The sequence below is a fragment of the Salvia hispanica genome, chromosome 5, assembly GCF_029641045.1.
Source record: "Salvia hispanica isolate PSC_SH4W2 chromosome 5, Shi_PSC_v1, whole genome shotgun sequence".
Lineage (NCBI taxonomy): Eukaryota > Viridiplantae > Streptophyta > Magnoliopsida > Lamiales > Lamiaceae > Salvia > Salvia hispanica.
This window is the reverse complement of record NC_142696.1, coordinates 49,600,005-49,619,378: the sequence shown is the minus strand read 5'-3', so window position 1 is coordinate 49,619,378 and position 19,374 is coordinate 49,600,005. Positions and strand designations below refer to the sequence as shown.

At 40.1% G+C, this 19,374-nt stretch overlaps 4 protein-coding genes and 1 pseudogene across 5 annotated transcripts; 3 read left to right on the top strand and 2 right to left on the bottom strand.

The window, feature by feature from the left end:
- Positions 1-1,505: 1,505 nt before the first annotated feature.
- On the top strand, positions 1,506-5,071 carry LOC125191111 (eukaryotic translation initiation factor 2 subunit gamma-like). The gene is made up of 9 exons (XM_048088571.2): positions 1,506-1,662; positions 2,110-2,239; positions 2,380-2,441; positions 2,757-2,869; positions 2,950-3,052; positions 3,230-3,457; positions 3,610-3,828; positions 4,146-4,406; positions 4,511-5,071. Exons 2-9 carry the CDS (start codon positions 2,134-2,136, stop codon positions 4,811-4,813), a joined length of 1,395 nt encoding a protein of 464 aa, XP_047944528.1. The 5' UTR covers positions 1,506-1,662; positions 2,110-2,133; the 3' UTR covers positions 4,814-5,071.
- Positions 5,072-5,168: 97 nt separating this feature from the next.
- Positions 5,169-6,633, bottom strand: RBL14 (RHOMBOID-like protein 14). 2 transcript variants are annotated; one of them, XM_089058901.1, is made up of 2 exons: positions 6,339-6,633; positions 5,169-6,185 (listed from the first exon to the last, which is right to left on the bottom strand). In XM_089058901.1, the coding sequence occupies exons 1-2, from the start codon at positions 6,543-6,545 to the stop codon at positions 5,418-5,420; spliced, it is 975 nt and encodes a 324-aa protein (XP_088915027.1). In that variant the 5' UTR covers positions 6,546-6,633; the 3' UTR covers positions 5,169-5,417. The 2 variants fall into 2 exon arrangements, with proteins under 2 accessions (XP_088915027.1, XP_047944533.1); XM_048088576.2 differs by having other exon boundaries at positions 5,169-6,164; positions 6,339-6,631.
- Positions 6,634-7,322: 689 nt separating this feature from the next.
- Positions 7,323-8,920, top strand: LOC125186213 (polygalacturonase-like). The gene is made up of 3 exons (XM_048082560.2): positions 7,323-7,445; positions 7,518-8,351; positions 8,450-8,920. Exons 1-3 carry the CDS (start codon positions 7,329-7,331, stop codon positions 8,711-8,713), a joined length of 1,215 nt encoding a protein of 404 aa, XP_047938517.1. The 5' UTR covers positions 7,323-7,328; the 3' UTR covers positions 8,714-8,920.
- A 6,556-nt stretch (positions 8,921-15,476) lies between these two features.
- LOC125187065 (cytochrome b561 and DOMON domain-containing protein At5g47530-like) lies at positions 15,477-17,754 on the bottom strand. The gene is made up of 4 exons (XM_048083576.2): positions 17,089-17,754; positions 16,335-16,877; positions 16,009-16,263; positions 15,477-15,923 (listed from the first exon to the last, which is right to left on the bottom strand). Exons 1-4 carry the CDS (start codon positions 17,713-17,715, stop codon positions 15,627-15,629), a joined length of 1,722 nt encoding a protein of 573 aa, XP_047939533.1. The 5' UTR covers positions 17,716-17,754; the 3' UTR covers positions 15,477-15,626.
- A 946-nt stretch (positions 17,755-18,700) lies between these two features.
- LOC125187195 (cytochrome b561 and DOMON domain-containing protein At5g47530 pseudogene) lies at positions 18,701-19,354 on the top strand (annotated as a pseudogene).
- The last annotated feature ends 20 nt before the right edge of the window (positions 19,355-19,374 follow it).

The following is a 19,374-nucleotide window of genomic DNA, read 5'->3' as shown; positions in this document are numbered from 1 at the left end:
CCATGGCAGCCTAAATAAGAAATCTCTGGCAAAAATCTTATTCTACGTGGCAATCGTGAAATGTTTATTTTAGATTACTTTTAAAGTTCGTGACAAGTAGGATAAAGACTATATGGAAAATCACGTTGATTTAGTAGTGATAAATAGGATAAAAAATACACAGAAGTTGGTTGGATATGGTGATTGAGCCGTCATGGGAAATAACAAACAAAATGTAAAGTTTGTGATTTTATAAGCCAATTTTAAAGTTCATGGGAAATACCAAAATTTGAGCAAAGTTCATGATTTTAGAGTCCAATATCCCAAAGTATATATATATAGTATCATGTTAAAAATGCATTTAGTACTCCAATATACAACTAAAACCCTTACACCGTTTGATGTTAAAATTAGTAGATGAGATTAAATCTCATGAATTTTAATAAATAGTATATAAAGTATTACTAAATGGGTAAATTTGTCAATCTATCACAAATATGATCATTTTCGTTGTTTTTCTGATATCAACATGGTCTATTAAAAATATCAATACAATGGTATAGATATTGAAACACACGTACACAAAAACTTCAACATAGTTTTATTAATATTGTACATGCATTATATTGACATTTTGCATTTATTGATATAAAATCTGCTTGTCAACATATATAAAAATTTAAAAACGGATATCAATATGCATGCATTTAGCTGGAAAAAAAAATAAAAATAAAAATAAAAACTGGTTGCATACCCTAATAGTATACCCCGCATCGTCTACTTTCAGTGTAGCTGCTATCACCCATACCACGTCTAGGAAATACAAATGAATGAGAGCTGCCACCAACCTAATATTCATATAGAGCTCGACACTTCAAAAACGTACATAAAGAAAAGGAAAAAAAATTATACATTTGACACTTCATAATAATACATAAAGAAAAGGAAAAAAAAAATCACATAATTAAGCTCGACACTTCAAAACGTACATTACTTCCACTATATAAATCTTCATAATTTGACGACTATATAAATCCCAAAGTTAATAGGTTAGTGGGTAAGTGACAATGAATGTCATTAGTGGGTAGTTAATCATTTAGGTTATATAACACGTATTAAAATTTAATAATATAGCAAGTATATTATAAAAATCTTTTTATATTTATAATCACATTCATGTAATTATTTCCAAAATATAGTAAGTACATTATAAAAATCTTTTTACATTAATAATGACATTGTAATTATTCCCAAAACTCTCATTTTATATATTTATAAATTTCATCAAAATTTGAATTGCATTAGATAATCGAAAAATATACAACAATTGTAATTTAATTAATTCGATTATGAGGTTGACAGAAGTTAACTAAAAATTACTATTTAAATGATAATATTTTTATATATTTTAAACAATATGTCATGATGTCCAACAAATCCAACCAACTTATTTTGGGCCTTTTCAGAAGGCTAATTAAATGGTTGTATTACCTAAAAGAGGATTGAAAATTAAGGAAAAATCAAAACCATAAAATCTACAGCGTCAGCGCCGCTTCTCATTAGCACGCTATTTCTCATCTCTTTCAATCTCCATCTTCTCCACCAATACACAAAAAATCGTTTCACAGTTGATCTAAGAGATATAGCACACGCAGCACCAAACTGCGATTCACCAAATCTGAGGTAAATCCGCCTTCTTAATTAGTAATTTTATATATTAACAAGTACTACAATTTTGAAGCCACAAAGACGAGGGTTTATAGTAGTCGGAGGAGTATTTCCAGAATTTGCCTGCCTTTCACTAATTTATTTCGCTGCACCCAAGAAGATGATTTTTCGAACAGAGTTGTGAGTAACGGAAATAGAAACCGTAGTTGAGATTATTAGTTGCCACATAATCAAGATCCTGAATCAAAACTGTTTCTCTCTTATAAAAGATGTCTCACGATGATTCATGCTTATTTGGTTTTAGTGGTTGATATTCTTGATCTGAATTCAACTAATTCCCCACGCTACTTCGACATTTTTGCCCCTACAATGCCATCATGTAGAAAAATTATGCATGCATATAGGCTTATCTTTTGTTTGTTAGAGCTAATTGATCCGTATCATTTCTCTTCTCTTTGTTAGACCAATCTACTAAGAGCTGCCACAATGTCGAGGAAGGGCTTGATGGAGCAGGATTTAAGCAAGCTGGATGTAACAAAACTAAATCCACTATCACCTGAGGTTATTTCTCGCCAGGCCACCATCAACATTGGTGAGCTCGTATTACCAATACCTTCGTCTTGCTACCTAAGAGTATCACATGTTTTTACTCCCTTTTGCGTGGTCTTTATATGTGCTAGTGTTGGGGTAGTATTTATTTCTCAATGCTTAGTCCCTTTGCTCCTCCTTCAGGCACCATTGGTCATGTGGCTCATGGAAAGTCAACAGTTGTGAAGGCCATCTCTGGTGTCCAGGTATTGCACTACTGTTTAGACATCCATTCACTATGTGAGTTTTTAAGCATTTGTTCTGTTCTGCTATTAAAAGTTTAGTAGTAGTATGTGATTTTGATGAGCACTTGTTAAGTATATCAACAGTATCAAAACTGAGTATGGATGAATATCCAGGATTTAAGTTGTTGATGCAGATATTGTGACATGATAGTTGGGTTTGTCAAGTTATTTTTTTTGACCTTTTGGTTTATATAAAACCCTTATAATTCTGTGAATGTAATAATAATTTTATATTGAAGGCAAAAAGAGATTAACTTCTTGAATGCATTGTTTCAGACTGTTCGTTTTAAAAATGAACTGGAACGTAATATTACTATCAAGCTTGGGTATGCCAATGCCAAGATATATAAGTGTGAAGGGGATCAATGCCCGCGGCCTATGTGTTACAAGTAAGATGTGACTTATGACTGGGTCTGATTGCTGTACTGCATATCCTGGCTCTTGTTGAGTATATTCTTATTTTTCTCAGGGCGTACGGGAGTGGAAAAGAAGATAGTCCAATGTGTGATGTCCCTGGGTTTGAGAACTGTAGGATGAAATTGCTTAGACATGTATCTTTTGTTGATTGTCCGGTAAGGTTTCTCTTGCGTTTTTTTTTGTCATCGGCAACTGTATTTGTATTTGTATTCTTGTCTACTCCTAGAGTAAGGCTGTCATAGTCACGAATTTCTTTTGGATTTTTTTCCAGTCATCATGCTGATTTTGGTCTTAAATTTGTCTGGATTAACTATTGCTGTATTTGTCCACAGGGTCATGACATTCTCATGGCTACAATGCTTAATGGAGCAGCAATTATGGATGGAGCATTACTTTTGATAGCTGCCAATGAAAGTTGTCCTCAGCCTCAGACATCAGAACATTTAGCTGCTGTGGAAATCATGCGTCTCCAACATATCATAATACTTCAAAATAAGGTTGATCTTGTTCAGGAAAATGTCGCCATCAACCAGCATGAAGCCATTCAGAGGTTCATTCAGGTCATTTTTTGCTCCTGATGCAATGTCGATTAATTATACGACCTCTGGCCCAAGCTACTTGCAACATAAAAACTTTATCCTCTCTTTTCCTTTATTCTCTTTTTCTCTCTCTACTACATTTAATAATGCCATCTTTCAAATTCTCTCCACAGGGGACTGTTGCAGATAATGCGCCAGTGGTTCCAATTTCTGCTCAACTGAAATATAACATTGATGTTGTATGTGAATATATCGTAAAAAAAATCCCAATCCCAGAGAGGAACTTCATATCGCCACCAAATATGATTGTGATCAGGTCTTTCGACGTCAATAAGCCTGGGTCTGAAGTTGATGAAATTAAAGGTGGTGTTGCTGGTGGCAGTATTCTTAAGGTATAGTCTTGTATGTGTAATTCCGGCATCCGATATCTTGTCTCTGTCATTTTTTCTCTGATCTAATTGCATGTAAACTTGTGTAAAGAGTATTCTAGAAGATTAACGTATATCCTTCCTTTGGTCATTTTTTCTCTCTGAACTAGTTGCATATACATCTTTCTGTTAATACAAGCCTAGAAATTAACAGTCCAATTACACTGATTTACCCTAGTCGCATAACATTGTTTTCTCCTGTATCTTAAGTGAACAGTTTCTACATGCAACCTAGTCATCTAAGGTGCTAATGTAATGGAGCCATCGAATTTTACTTGCAGGGTGTGTTGAAAGTAAATCAGTTTATTGAGGTCCGTCCTGGTATTGTTGTCAAAGATGAGAATGATAACATCAGGTGTACACCTATATACTCCAGGATAGTATCCTTGTACGCTGAGCAGAATGAATTACAATTTGCTGTACCTGGAGGCCTTATTGGAGTTGGAACAACAATGGACCCCACACTTACTCGTGCTGATAGGTTGGTCGGCCAGGTTCTTGGAGAAGTTGGTTCTCTACCTGAAGTATATGTGGAGCTAGAGGTAAGGGCATCTCCTGGTAGAAGTTGTCTTTGATTTTGTGCTAGTGATTTTTTCTGTTATGGAATGATTTGGTAACGTTGTAAACTTATCCGTTCAACCCCCAGGTTAATTTCTTTCTGCTGAGACGGCTGCTGGGTGTCAGGACAAAGGACACAGAGAGGCAGGGTAAGGTGACAAAGCTGACAAAGGGAGAGATGCTAATGTTGAACATAGGATCAATGTCAACTGGAGCTCGTGTTGTCGCTGTCAAGAATGTGTTTGCAAAGCTGCAGCTCACTTCACCTGTGTGCACCAGTAAAGGAGAAAAAATTGCTTTGAGTAGAAGAATTGATAGGCATTGGCGTCTGATTGGCTGGGGTCAAATTCAAGCTGGCATCACTTTAGATGTTCCACCCTGCCCCATCTAAAAAGGTCTCCAATAAGCAAGGAAATGAAATGTGGGAGGGCTGACAATTGCAGGGAACAATTTTTGTTCGTTATAGTAGAAAAGATTGCCTAGAGTCTTGGATACTTTTATTGTGATGATTTTCTTTACCTTTTGGAGTTCAAATTGTTGTCTCAGCTGTTTTCTATGCATTCTAGATGCTCAGTTACTAACTACCAAATCATTGCATTCTAAGCAAATCCTCTTCAATGGGGTTGGTTAATCCAAACGCATTATGTTACATTGGCTCGCATTTTGCTATCAAGACTCGAATAGTGTTTATTTTGTTCAATCTTAATTGTTCAGAGATTAATCGCACCATTCCATAGAACATAACAAGATTTAAGCATTTTTCTATACATGAAATAACATAGTCGAAATACATACAAAAAAAATAAAAATTCATGAGTATGTTTAAAATCCAGCCAATATCGAGTAATCTCTCCTCTTGCCAACTTCCACTGCAGATTGTATCACCATCTACCAAATCTCTGGACTAATCTCACCTCTTGCCAAACTTCCACTGCAGATTGTATCACCATCTACCAAATCTCTGGACTCTTGCCAAACTTCCACTGCAGATTGTATCACCATCTACCAAATCTCTGGACTCTCCGCTGTCGTAGTTCCTCAAGCGAAATGGATTCACTTGTGGATGTGGGTGCAAATCCATCACCATTACTTTGTGTCCCACACATCTCGCAGACACTTGACAAGCTTGGGTTCTCGTATGTACATGCTCCACAACTCCATACACCTGGTGTCTCGCCTCCTTGGAGAGTTCCCCTTCCAAACACACGGCCAGACGAGTTCAGAAATCTTAATGGCCAACATAACAGATGGGTGACACCCCTCATTAACTTCACACAAGGGTTAAAACCAGATCTTGCACCCCTAAGGTATAAGTAGGAGATTCCAGCAAGAATTCCCCCAAGATGACCGAGAAACGAGACTCCAGGTACCAACATTTGAATGAGAACAAGTTCTGCCCACGCAGCATAACGTGCAGGGACCATGAGTCCGTGCACATATGTATAGCTATCCGACTGAGAGTAGAGAACAACTTTCATGGCAAAAAGCACACCAGAGAATCCCACGGCATATTCATTGTAGTAGGCTCTCTCATAGTCAAAGAGCAGAAGAAATTTGGCTAGCAGTAACGTGATGCCTTGAGACATACCAAGTAGAGCTGCAACCATTGTTGCAAATTCCACACTTCCCATTGCAGTCTCCAACTGTATTCCCTTCCACAGTAGGGATAACATATTGTATACAAGATGCGGTTCACCAGTGTGGTACAATGCAGATAAAATAAGGCGTTTCAAATCCTTGTTCTGCTCCAACCAAATCAACAACTAAATAAGAAATACTTTGAATTCTAAGCCAAAAGTATGAAATTAGACTGGGAGAGAAAGGCATAAATAATTGTTAAAATAGTCAAAACACAAATCACACAGGGACAGCAGGAAATCCAAGTTCAATAAATAAGCGAGGGGTGAAAGAGTTACCTTGACGATGAGGTGGGGATTAAACCAGACTTGATTGAGGGTTGGAAGAATCGGATCGAGAAATTTAGGGCGTAGGTAAATAAGTGTATTAGCAGCGATAAGACCTGCGGTGACGGGAGGCTTGCGGTCGAGGCGGCCATACTCGCTCAATGCCTGGAGCACAAGCAGCCCTACCATTCCTCCGCCTCTTCTGCCTCCTCTCTCCATATCTAAATTCCTCTACAACAGCGGCTGATGTTTCTGACTTCTCGAATCAATCTGATATCAATTGCCCAAAAGTTTGCCCAGAAAGTTCTAGATTTCTCGATATTAGTAGCCTCTTTTATTTTATTTATTATTTTTACTTTATATTCTTTTACTTATTACTGGATTATTATTCCCATATTTTATAAAATAAATTTTTGAAACAAATTTAAAGTGTGGGCTTTGGCCTTTCATGGGATGAGGTTGAGAGAATCACCTAATGCAAACCCTAATCCATCTCCTAATAAATACACATATATATGAGTGATGGATTTCACTATTATTTATTAGGCCAATTTCTCTTTCTGCTACGTTAGCAGCACTGATATTAATTAATTAACATGTTCTTCTAACTAATTAAAACAGTTGAAAATATACCATAAAGATTTATGGTAATAAACACTCATTTCAATTTCTTTTAAATATCATAATCAAAGATTTTATAAATTCATTTCAATAATGTGGTAATTCAATGTAGGTTTGGAATTTGACGAGGTCGTAACTTTTACATGATTAATATACATAAATTTATATCAGAAATTTGATGACAAAAATTGAAATTTTAAAGGACGTTGATGTAGGGTTGACCGTGTTTGTGCAAAACAAGTTATAAAGAAACCATCAATTACATTACTAATTAATCTACGGCTTTTCCTGATTGCTCGCCATGTAGAGATGGATGTGTATATACTATATATATATAAACCGGTTATGCATGGCATTTTATTTCATCATCAATTAATCAGCATGGAGCAAAAGCATCTCATCTTCCTTGTTATATTTGGTGTCCTTTTGCCACTTTCGGCACACGCAGCCGTCTTCGATATCCGCAAGTATGAAATCCAGAAGGGAGACATAACCATTGTAAGTATGTTTATTAAATTATGAATTTCTTGTTTAATTAATTAGACATATGTAAATATATGTATGATATAGGCTCTGCTACAAGCGTGGATGATTGCGATCAATGAAACGACGCCGGCAAAGATATTGATACCTAAGGGTGAATGGACGCTGAAGCAGGCTTATCTTCCGGGACCCAGCAAGGCCCCCCTGGAACTTCAGGTGGAGGGCACTGTGAAAGCCCTAGCCGACCCTTACCAAATCCCCAACAAGGAGAGAGAATGGGTGACCATCAACTACATCAGCGGCTTTACCCTCTCTGGCGGTGGCACCTTCGACGGCAATGCCAAGCTCGCCTGGACCAAGAACGACTGTCACAAGAACAAGAACTGCATGAAGCTCCCCATCAACCTCAGCTTCAACTTCATCAACAACTCCCTCATTAAAGACATCACCACCAAAGATAGCAAGAACTTCCATGTCAACCTCATCTCCAGCAGAAACGTCACTTTCCAGCGCTTCAGGGTCTCTGCCCCTGCTGATAGTCCCAACACCGACGGCCTCCACATCGCCCGAGGCGTCGGCTATACCATCATCGACTCTATCATCGAGACTGGCGACGACTGCATCTCCATGGGGGACGAGCTCTCTGACGTCCTCATCAAGAACGTCAGGTGCGGCCCTGGCCACGGCATCAGTATCGGCAGTCTCGGCAAAAACATCCAGGAGAAGGATATCGCCAGAATAACCGTAGATAATTGCACCTTCCTCAACAGCGATAATGGTATCCGGATCAAGACATGGCCATCTGCCCCCGCCACCTTAACAATCACCGATCTCAAATTCACCAACCTTAACATGGTCAACGTCAGCAATCCCATCATCTTCGACCAACAGTACTGCCCATATAATCTCTGCTCCCTCGACGTAACTATCTAAACTCTACTTATGTCAATTATAATTTATCATAATAAAAACACTCTACTATATATATTTATGATGGATGGATTTGTTTGTGTTTGCAGAAACCATCGCTGATCCAGATTAGTAAAGTGAAGATTGACAACATCAAGGGCACAAGCTTTACTCAAGAGGTGCTCATCTTTTCTTGCAGCACAACTAAGCCATGTCAGGATGTGCAGATTGGAAATGTTGATCTCAAGTACATTGGAGATCCTACACTAGGGGAAGCCACCACCAAGTGCCAGAATGTCAAGTATGTTTCCACTGGCAAGCAAAATCCACCTCTCTGCGCCAAGACCAGCACTCCTAAACCTCTGCCCAAGTAAATTAATGTAACTTCATATATTATATAGTGTGTGTCTGCATTTTCCCACTTAATTATTTGTTTATGTCGATATAGCTTTCCCCCGGCCCAATCTATGTGGTAGTAATAAAATCATTAAATTTGAACATTTTGTGAGCGATGAGAGATATATGTAAATATTAATCCATTTGCTTGCAACATTAATTAATGGTATCTATTGTTAGTTTCATTTCGTAACAATTTCTTCTTTGCTTTGTCCTTGAGCTCGTATGGTATTACTATTCCATCTTTGATCGAGCTACTATGTGTTAGAATATGGAAAAGAAATAATGTAAGTAAGGCAAGGATCATGTAATTAGTGAGTGATTGATCTTGTAATTAATGTGTGATTGATACCACCAAAAATAGGAGATAGTATTACCATTTGTAAATTAGGGTAAGCCTCTATATTAAGAGGCTTACTCCAAACGATGAAATACGAAAAAAAGAAAACAATTCTCCTACAATGTCTTCTTCCTCTTCTCTCTTGGATATCAATTTCAATATGGTACCAGAGCAGGTTGAGAAAAATGGACTCAGAATATAATTTCATCACCGTCCATACCAATCCCGACCTTTCAACCAAGAGTAGAAACCTACATCCAAAAACAAACAGCAGCGATGTCAGACACAGAAGATCACAAGGAGGACCAAAACTCAATCATGAATTTTTCCGGTGATTTTGCAGAAAAATTCGCAGAATTCATCCGTCAAACCATGCAGAAATCCCCAACTCCAACTTCAAAACCAAAGCCAACGGCCAATCCAGACAACCTAGGCGAGATAGTTATTGCCACAAAACTGTCCGGGGATAACTACCCTCTCTGGGCGACCCTCGTAAAACGAGCTATTGGTGGGAAGAGATTATCCTCCCACATCTCTCGGGATTCAGAGCCTCCACCAATCACAGATCCAGATCATGAAACATGGCAGACGCTGGATCATTGCGTGTTCGGGTGGATAATTAACAGCATAGAACCCGAACTCGTAAATGAGGTCTCGCAATATCCGACGGCGAGGGAGCTATGGGAGGCACTGGCCGTGACCTATGGCAGCGGAGGAGATTCGCTACAGGTATACGACCTACACGTGAAAGCAAGCACCATCAAACAAGACGATATGACCTTGGAGCAATTGTGGTTTCGTCTCCAAAACATATGGATGTCGATTGACAGGAAGAAACCAAATAAAATGATATACGCAGAGGATATTGCAATTCGCAATGCAGAAATACAAGAGGAAAGATTGTACCAATTCTTGATGGCTCTGAATGAAAGCCACGAAGTAACAAGGAAGGACATCCTAAAACGGGATCCACTCCCGTCGGTGAAGAACGCCTACGCCATCGTCCGAAGGGAGGCGACGAACGAAAACGTGCTCAAACCCACACCCGCCGGCGCTGACAGTGGCGGAATTGCAGCGGGCTTGGCGATTCGCGGCGGCGGCGGACGAGGCGGGCAGACTCCGCACCGTGGAGAGGATCGTCGTTTCGAGGAAGATAAGAACAAGCTCTTGTGCTCTCACTGTGGAGGCCGGAAACACACCAAGGAGCAGTGCTTCCACCTCGTCGGATATCCTGATTGGTGGGATGAGATGAAGAAGCGACGGGCTGCTCGAAATTGGGCGAACAAGGGAAACAGGGGACCACCGGCAACAGGGGAGCGAGACCGGGCTACCAGCGCTGCGAATGCAGCGGGCAGCACCGGAGCCACCACTGTCACCGGTCGAGATGAGGCGATCGGAATTGGGACTGCAGCGGCGCCTTCTGGAGAAGAAATGGCATCGGCAAGGGTTGGGAAAGGTAATGGGGGGTTTAATTTTAAATTAAACCCCTCACATCCACCTTTATTATATTCCAGTCCCTCCAGTTCCGTAGAATATGAAAATATACCCCATTCTCTTTTTATGCAGTCCTCAAATACTCCTAAATTAAATATTGACCCCATTTACTCTCATATTGTTGGAAAAAGACCCCCAGACTCTAGAAAATTGGAATTTGAACCTCAAATTGATTGCAAAAATAGGTTTCAAGTTCTAGAAAATTTATCTGCAGCCTGTAGTATGTCTGAATCTTCATGTAAGGATAAGGACTGGATTTTTGACTGTGGGGCTACTGACACTATGTCATTTGATGAATCTGATTTTACTGGGATGTCCGAACCTCATAAAAAATATGTCCAGACTGCCAATGGGGAATTGCTTACTGTCAAGGGAACCGGAACCATTAATATTTCACCCGCTCTAAAAATCTCAAATTGCCTATATGTCCCAACCTTGTCCCATAAGTTACTTTCTGTTAGTCATGTCACGAAAGAACTGAATTGCACCTTACTAATGCAACCTTCTTTTTGCATGTTACAGGATACTCAGACGGGGACGATTGTTGGGCGTGGCACTGAGCGACGTGGTCTTTACTATGTGGATGAGGTAGCTCAACAGAGTATTGTGTTGCTGACTCACGGATCCGCGGACAGACAGGCTTGGCTATGGCATCGTCGATTAGGACACCCATCGCTAGGTTATCTTAAAATTTTATTCCCTAGTTTTGATAAAATTACTCGTATGGATTGTGATACTTGTTTTTTGGCTAAGAGTCATCGACATTCTTTTAAAGCTAATAATACCCGTGTGGACCAAGTTTTTTCCCTTATTCATTCTGATGTGTGGGGACCAGCACCTATTACGGGAGGTCAAGGTCTTAAATATTTTGTGCTTTTTATCGATGATTTTTCACGCATGACATGGATATATTTTATGAAATCTAAGTCAGAAGTATTTGATAAATTTGTCCTTTTCTATACCTTTGTTCAAACCCAGTATAAGAAAAACATACAAATCCTTAGGTCTGATAATGGGGGGGAGTATGTTAATACCCAAATGCAACAATTCTTTGCGAAAAATGGCCTTGTACACCAAACCACTTGCCCTCACACACCAGAACAAAATGGGGTAGCAGAACGAAAGAATAGGAAACTCCTTGAAATGACCAGAGCCCATCTTATAGAATCCAAAGTCCCAAAGACTTTTTGGCCTGAAGCCCTAGCCACTTCTGTCTATACCCTGAATTGCCTACCCACTAAAGGCCTCGAAAACAAATCCCCCATACAAGTCCTATCTACCCAAACACAGATACCTCTCCCACTTACTCTTGAGCCTAGAGTTTTTGGATGCTCTACCTTTATTCATATACCAAAACACGAAAGATCCAAATTTTCCCCTTGTGCTGTAAAAGGCGTTTTCCTAGGATATGCCCAACAACAAAAAGGTTATCGATGCTACGACCCCAAAGCCAAACGCATGTTTATCACAATGAACTGTGATTTCGTTGAAAATGAGTACTTCTATCACCAACTTAGCAGTCAGGGGGAGGGAAATCAAAAAGAAACTTCGATTGACCCGCTAAGTTTGTTCCAGAACCTAATCATCAGTCCTATACCAAGTCCTGTTCCCGAAGTGGATCTAACAGAGAAGGTTAGCTTTACCACCGAGCAGGCCTCAAACACACCGGCAGAGACCACTGCGCTCAGTGACAAGGCCCCAATATCTCTGACTGATTATCCTGAGGTAAGGAATTCTGATCCTAGTGAATTCCCTGTTATTGAGACTGACCTTGAGCATAGAGGGGAAACCATCCAAGAGGAGTCAGACACCTCCGGACAGCCTATCCTGCCTCCACGATGCAATAGAGGAGTGCCCCCAAAGAAATACTCCCCAGATTGGAAGGGAAGAAAAGCTCGCTACCCTATGGCCTGCTCCATGACTGCACAGATGACTGAAATGGCACGAGCATTTGAAGCTGCCTTGTATGAGGATGAAATACCAAACTCAGTAGAAGAAGCAATGAAGCACAAACACTGGAGGGAAGCCATGAAGAAGGAGATGGATGCTCTCCTCAAAAACAAGACATGGGAGAAATGTGTACTGCCAGAGGGAAAACGGCCAGTCGGATGCAGATGGATCTTTACTATAAAAAGGCGGGCAGATGGATCGATTGAGAGATATAAGGCAAGACTGGTAGCAAAAGGCTATACTCAGACTTATGGGGTGGATTACGCCGAGACCTTCTCACCAGTAGCCAAGATGAGCACAGTGAGAATTCTATTATCTGTTGCAGCAAATCAGAATTGGCCTTTACATCAGCTTGACGTCACTAATGCCTTCCTACATGGAGAACTAAAGAAAGAGGAGGAGGTATACATGGAGGTTCCTCCGGGCTACAATGGTGAATTTGGACCAGGAGAAGTATGTCGCCTAAAGAAGACACTTTACGGTCTAAAACAGTCACCCAGGGTGTGGTTTGGACGGTTTAGCCAGGCGATGCAGAAGTATGGATACCGGCAGAGCAACTCTGACCATACTCTCTTCCTCAAACAACAAGGTGATAGCATAACCTGTCTTCTGATATATGTGGATGATATGATAATCACAGGAAATGACTCAGTTGAAATCAAGAAGCTGCGAGAAAATCTTTCCCAAGAATTTGAGATGAAAGATCTAGGAGATTTGAAGTACTTTCTGGGAATAGAAGTCATGCGATCAAAACGTGGGATATTCTTGAGACAGAAGAAGTACGTCCTCGACTTGCTAACGGAGACAGGACTACTGGAATGCAAGCCCGCAGAAACACCAATGGTACAGAACCATGGTTTGAAGATAGAAGAAGGAGCCAAACCAGCGGACAGAGAGCGATACCAACGTTTGGTTGGAAAACTGATCTACCTAGCCCATACAAGGCCCGATATCGCATATGCAGTCGGAGTGGTGAGTCAGTTCATGCACAGCCCACAGGAAGAGCACATGAATGCTACGATGAGGATAGTAAGATATCTTAAGGGGACAGTTGGCTACGGAATTCTACTGAAAGGTGGAGGGAATTTAGAAGTGTCCGGATACACCGATGCCGACTGGGCAAGCAATCCTATCGATCGAAAGTCAACAGCTGGGTACTTCATGTTCATGGGCGACAACCTTGTCACTTGGAGGAGTAAAAAACAAAAAGTGGTTGCACTTTCTAGTGCTGAAGCTGAATTCCGAGGAGCAAAGAGTGGAATAACCGAAATCCTATGGATACGGAGACTTCTTACAGAAATTGGCTTTCCACCTACTCAGAAGAGTCAACTATTCTGTGACAACAAGGCAGCAATCAGCATAGCAGAAAACCCAGTCCAACACGACCGGACGAAGCATGTGGAGATTGATCGGCACTTTATCAAGGAGAAGATTGAGAAAGGAATTATTGAGTTGCCCTTTGTCCGCTCAGAAGATCAACTAGCAGACATCCTGACCAAAGCAGTCCATTCAAAGGTGTTTGAAGAAGTATTAGGCAAGCTAAGCATCGGAGATGCCGTTACTTAGCTTGAGGGGGAGTGTTAGAATATGGAAAAGAAATAATGTAAGTAAGGCAAGGATCATGTAATTAGTGAGTGATTGATCTTGTAATTAATGTGTGATTGATACCACCAAAAATAGGAGATAGTATTACCATTTGTAAATTAGGGTAAGCCTCTATATTAAGAGGCTTACTCCAAACGATGAAATACGAAAAAAAGAAAACAATTCTCCTACAATGTCTTCTTCCTCTTCTCTCTTGGATATCAATTTCAATACTATGCTTAAGACACATATATGAAACTATGAAATATTCTTAAATCATGGAATTAATGAAAGATAATGAAATTTAATTATCCTACTAGATAATATCTTAAGTAATTATAGGTATAGATAATTATAGTTAATTGAGTACAGAAATTATAAAGTTAGGATTGTGATAGACTGATTTATTTTATTTAAGAAAAATCCTAAATGATTTAAATATTAAATCATAGAGGTAAATTATTAAATTTAATAGACTTGGATTAAAGTTTAGTTTAGATAAATTTTAAGTATTTAATAATGATAAGTGATTATTTTTGGATATTTAAGATTTAATTTTATTAAATTAAAATATAAAAGATTTTAAATGGTTAGGGTTAAATAGGTTTTTCTAAATGAAAACGCTATTTAGGGCCCAAGCCACCAACGTTTCGGCTTAAGTTCATTACCAAAGTCGACTTTAATTTTCATTTTGCGTTTATTCTTCTTTATGTCTCATTTTGAACAATTTCTACTTTTGGGTAGTCACTTTATATTCTCCTTGAATTTTTACTTTATATGCTTTACTTTGTTTTCATAAATAATATCAAGAGTTTATTGCATCAAATTAAAGTATATAATTATTTTTAAAATTTAATATCTTTTATTAGATAAAATAATTATAAGAGTTGAAAATTTTAAAAAGAAAGGTATATATATAATTTTTAAAAATTTCCTTTTTTCAGTAAATATTACTACTATATCATGTATATTGTATTGTAATAAAATTTATTTTACAAATAAATACTAATAAAATAATTAATTTAGAGGTGCGACATGGTTAATCTCGTCCGTCTTTTCTTTGACTCAATCCGAATGGATATTCACTTTTATGTAGTACTAGTAGTACTACGTCGTAAGTACATAATTTTATCTAATCAAATTTCCACATTAATGTCGAAAATATAAGTTGACGGAGTGCGATTTGATGATTTCTGATTATGTCGGCATGATATCATAATCCACTGAATTAGAAAAATAGAGAAACGTTGACCGTAGCTATAATAAATGGGAATTAATGTCGAGTAATTAGACGCGGTCGGTGTGTTGGTTGACTAGAAAAGCTTGCACATTAATATATCAAATTAAATAAATAAAAGTAATAGGGTTAGGTGTGAATCAAAATCATAAGTGAATAAATATCCTGGAATAGTACTACAAAGAGCAAAAAGGAAAAGTACAAATGTATGTCCCTCTATGTGATTGTACATGGCAAATGAATAACAAAATAGTAGTCTACAAAAAAAAAAAAAAATGATTCCAAATCAAGCTTGGTATCCATTGACTCCGTTAGTTACGTGGTGAGATTGCTTATCGACCCTTTTCCTCTTGATCACAAGGTACCATGTAAATGCTTCCAATACAGCAACACAAACACCCAAAAATATCAACACCCCGATATATGCATTTTTCCATTTTTTCTCTGGGTCCAAAATGTCTAAGCCTTCGAAAATGTTGGCAATGCTAAGGCTGATCACAGCATATCCTATGGCTTGGTGGTAAATATTCCAGTAGAATCGATACTTGTGGTCGGGCTTGGGCCTCAAAAGCAGGGCAAAAACCTGGAGTATAATAAGCATATAGTATATTAATACGAGGTGAGTAGTGAGTAGTGATAGAGTAGGTAGTGATCAACAATAATTGAACCTGAAGTGTTCCGAGAGCAAAGAGGGTGATCCCAATGTTTCTATGAACGTTATGCTGGACTCCTACAGAGTCGCTGCCGAGTTTGATGCCGGTGCCCCAGCCGGCAACACCAACAATGTAGGCGGAAGCCTGACAGGTGACGTGGATGTAAAACCACGCGGGATTGGCTGATTTGAACACCTTCAAATACCTGGCCGCCATGGCTCCCATTGGCATCAACATTCCCCAACTCACCACATTTAACACCCCATGAACCTACATATATAGTATAAAACATTTACTAACTACTCATCCACTAAAATGATACTCCACTCATAAATACTCACATTTCTTTTACGCTGTCTGGATCCTCCTGCGGCCGCGGGCGTGCTGGCTCCGGTGGCGAAATTAATGTTACCGATGGACCTGACGTTGTCTCCGCTGGTGGAATGCTCGCGAGGGATGCCGTTGGAGACGGGGCCGTGCTGCCACAGCTGAGTGAAGGTGGTAGCCCCAGCAGGAAGATTGAGAGTAGCGTATATGATGATCTGATCGCCGGCGATGAATTCGGCGGATATGACAGGCACGCGGAAGCTCAATTCTCCTTCTTGCAGTAAGGTGGTGTAGCTGGTGATCGGAGAGGTGTAGGCGTGGAGCTCACCGCTGGAGTTGAAGAAAGCCACCAAGGCCTGCGCTCCGATCATGTTGTTCCCGGTGGGATTGAGGGCCCACGCCACCCAGTTGGAGCGGCTGACTCCGGTGTGACGGTAGGCTATGTCCACGGAGTTGTTGCCGTCGTGGTAGTTCCAGTGAAGGAAGGAGTTGAGGACGGGAAGGGCGTTGCACGCAGAGAATGTCCTCCCGTTTGAGAAACTATGCGGCGGGCAGTTCTGTAGTAGAAGTAGTAATCAATTTATAAATTATCTACGAGTATTAATTTTGATTTTATTTTTTCAAGAAAATTACTATGCTAGTATTTTTAGTGATCTACGTACTATCATTATAGAAAAGTTTTTAAATGACAATTGAGTTAAGTATTTATGAATACGATTTTGATGGTTCAAAATAGTGTATTAAAGGCTAACTACTAGTACTACTTACATTTGTTGTGGTTGTGGTTGTGGTTGTGGTTGTGGTTGTGGTCGGTGGTGCAGCGGCTGCCTCCGGAGCAAAATCAATAGTCCCTCGCGAGCTGGTGTGATCAGCAGTGAGGGGGTGCTGAAGGAGGTTTGTTCCGGAGACGTCGCCGTGCTGCCAGAGGTGAGAAAAGCTGGTGGCGGTTCCCTGCGGAAGCTCGATAGTTGCGTATATGATGATCTGAGTGTCGTTGACGAATTCAGCGTTAAGAGAGGGAACTCGGAAGCTCAGGTTTCCCTCTTGCAGTCCGGTGGTGTAGCTGGATATGGGGGCGGTGTAGGGACGGACGGTGCCTCCTGCTTCGACTAAGGCGACCAAGGCCTGAGCTCCGAGCATGCGGGAGCCCGTGGGATTGAGGGCCCATGCAACCCAGTTGGAGGAGTTGATTTGCGTGTGGCGGTAGGCGATGTCGGCGGTGCGGTTGTTCTGGTGGTAGTTCCAGTGGATGGAGGAATCTAAGACGGGGAGAGAGTTGCAGTTGCCGTAGCGTCTGCCGTTGGAGAATGCTATGCTGGAGCAGTTTTGAGCATTGGATGCCGCCACCAGAATGAACAACATGACGGAGAACAAGAGGACACTGCCCATTTTCATATTCTCTCTTTTTCTATGTGATTTTAATTATATTGTGGAGAATTCTGAATTTTATAGAAACTGGAGAATCTGAATGGGAGAAAAGTAGGCGTGTGTAGGTAAAGACTTGGGATACTCTTGACTTCTTCAACCATAGAGACAGGAGGGAAGGAGAGAGGAAACATGAATTCGGAGACTATTCTCCTTTTCTTTTACTTGAACTTGAAAGCTTTCCTATTGGCCCACCTATCCAACTACTTCTCCATTGCTTTGAAACTTTTACTTTGTCTATATCTTACTATGACTTGGCAAATTATGGGCTTGTCCTTGTCATAATGTGAATTCACCTCGCCGTCTCACATCCCAGTTGGGATTCTCATTACCACAAATGCTTACTTTTCGGTATATAAATTCAAATTATAAAGTTAAATTAGTTTTATGCACCGTTTGCCACTCATAGTTTTGCACCTCATTGACCGTTTACACGCCTCTAATCATAAGTTATTGATATAATGGAGTACTGTAATATATTTTATAGTCTTCATTACATGAATAAATTTATAATTATTTAATCGCAATTCATTGATCTTGTTTCGGGAATTTTCTCTCAAAGGATCAATTTAAAATTGAGTGAATACCCAAAACCCAGCCCAAGTTTCCTTCCTTATCAGTGGGCTTTCTAATCTGTTCGCTGTTAGGCCTTTTATAAGTGAAAGTGATAAGATTGAATTATTAAAGCCCGGCCCAAATTACTTTTATTAGTGGGCTTCCCATACTGTATATTGTTGGGCCTTTTATAAGTTGAAGTGATAAGAATAACTAACCAAAGCCTGGCCCAAGTTATATCAAAGAAACGAAAAAGAAAAGAAATCAGGATTCATGACTTGTGGAGCAACAACTGCAAACCTACTAATGATCACCACATTCCACACTAAAAACCTGCTCTCTTCCTAATCACATAAAATTCTTGCATATAAATCCACACACAACCAAACCCCATGCCCCATCCCATGCAAACATGCAATAAACACCCATGGCCTCACTTTTTCTCCTCTTCCTCAATCTCATGCTCAACAATTTTGCTGCTACTAATTCTCTCTCCTCATCATCTTCTCTCTCATGCCACAACCACACATTCTCATCCAACAGAGTGTTCACCTCCTGCACTCACCTCCCCTCTCTAGAAGCCCACCTGCACTGGAACTACTCCCCATCTCTCGCTCGAGTCTCCATAGCCTACAGGGCTAAGCAAGTCCCCAAGGGATGGATCGCGTGGGCCATCAACCCCACCAGCTCCGGCATGGTTGGCTCACAAGCCTTGGTAGCTTTCCGGACTTCCAATGGCACCATGAGGGTTTACACGACCGCCATAGCCAGCTACAACCCCTCTATGCTCCCTGCCCAGATCAGTCTACCTGTCTCAAACATATCCGCAGAATATGTAGGAAATGAGATGATAATATATGCCGCAGTTGGCCTCCTGCTAAATGGAAGCGTTGTCAATCATGTTTGGCAGGCTGGAGCCTCTGTTTCCAGCAACATTCCTCAGATTCATTCCACGTCACCGCCTCATCTTCAGTCTATGGGGACTATCAACTTCCTATCACAGATTTACTGCCTAAAAAATAAAACAAGGAATAGAGAAAGAGAGAGAACATGATCATCTTACTCTTTATCAAT

What these genes read in the sequence shown, in the direction of transcription:
- RBL14 (XM_089058901.1), bottom strand. Translation starts at nt 6,545, where the DNA reads ATGGAGAGAGGAGGCAGAAGAGGCGGAGGAATGGTAGGGCTGCTTGTG. An exon ending in ATCCCCACCTCATCGTCAAG is followed by an intron (nt 6,186 to 6,338) that starts GTAACTCTTTCA and finishes TTTCTTATTTAG; the next exon opens with TTGTTGATTTGGTTGGAGCA.
- LOC125187065 (XM_048083576.2), bottom strand. Translation starts at nt 17,715, where the DNA reads ATGAAAATGGGCAGTGTCCTCTTGTTCTCCGTCATGTTGTTCATTCTG. An exon ending in CAACCACAACCACAACAAAT is followed by an intron (nt 16,878 to 17,088) that starts GTAAGTAGTACT and finishes CTTCTACTACAG; the next exon opens with AACTGCCCGCCGCATAGTTT. An exon ending in CCAGACAGCGTAAAAGAAAT is followed by an intron (nt 16,264 to 16,334) that starts GTGAGTATTTAT and finishes CTATATATGTAG; the next exon opens with GTTCATGGGGTGTTAAATGT.
- LOC125186213 (XM_048082560.2), top strand. Translation starts at nt 7,329, where the DNA reads ATGGAGCAAAAGCATCTCATCTTCCTTGTTATATTTGGTGTCCTTTTG. An exon ending in AGAAGGGAGACATAACCATT is followed by an intron (nt 7,446 to 7,517) that starts GTAAGTATGTTT and finishes TGTATGATATAG; the next exon opens with GCTCTGCTACAAGCGTGGAT. An exon ending in ATAATCTCTGCTCCCTCGAC is followed by an intron (nt 8,352 to 8,449) that starts GTAACTATCTAA and finishes TTGTGTTTGCAG; the next exon opens with AAACCATCGCTGATCCAGAT.
- LOC125191111 (XM_048088571.2), top strand. Translation starts at nt 2,134, where the DNA reads ATGTCGAGGAAGGGCTTGATGGAGCAGGATTTAAGCAAGCTGGATGTA. An exon ending in TATCTTTTGTTGATTGTCCG is followed by an intron (nt 3,053 to 3,229) that starts GTAAGGTTTCTC and finishes ATTTGTCCACAG; the next exon opens with GGTCATGACATTCTCATGGC. An exon ending in CTGGTGGCAGTATTCTTAAG is followed by an intron (nt 3,829 to 4,145) that starts GTATAGTCTTGT and finishes TTTTACTTGCAG; the next exon opens with GGTGTGTTGAAAGTAAATCA.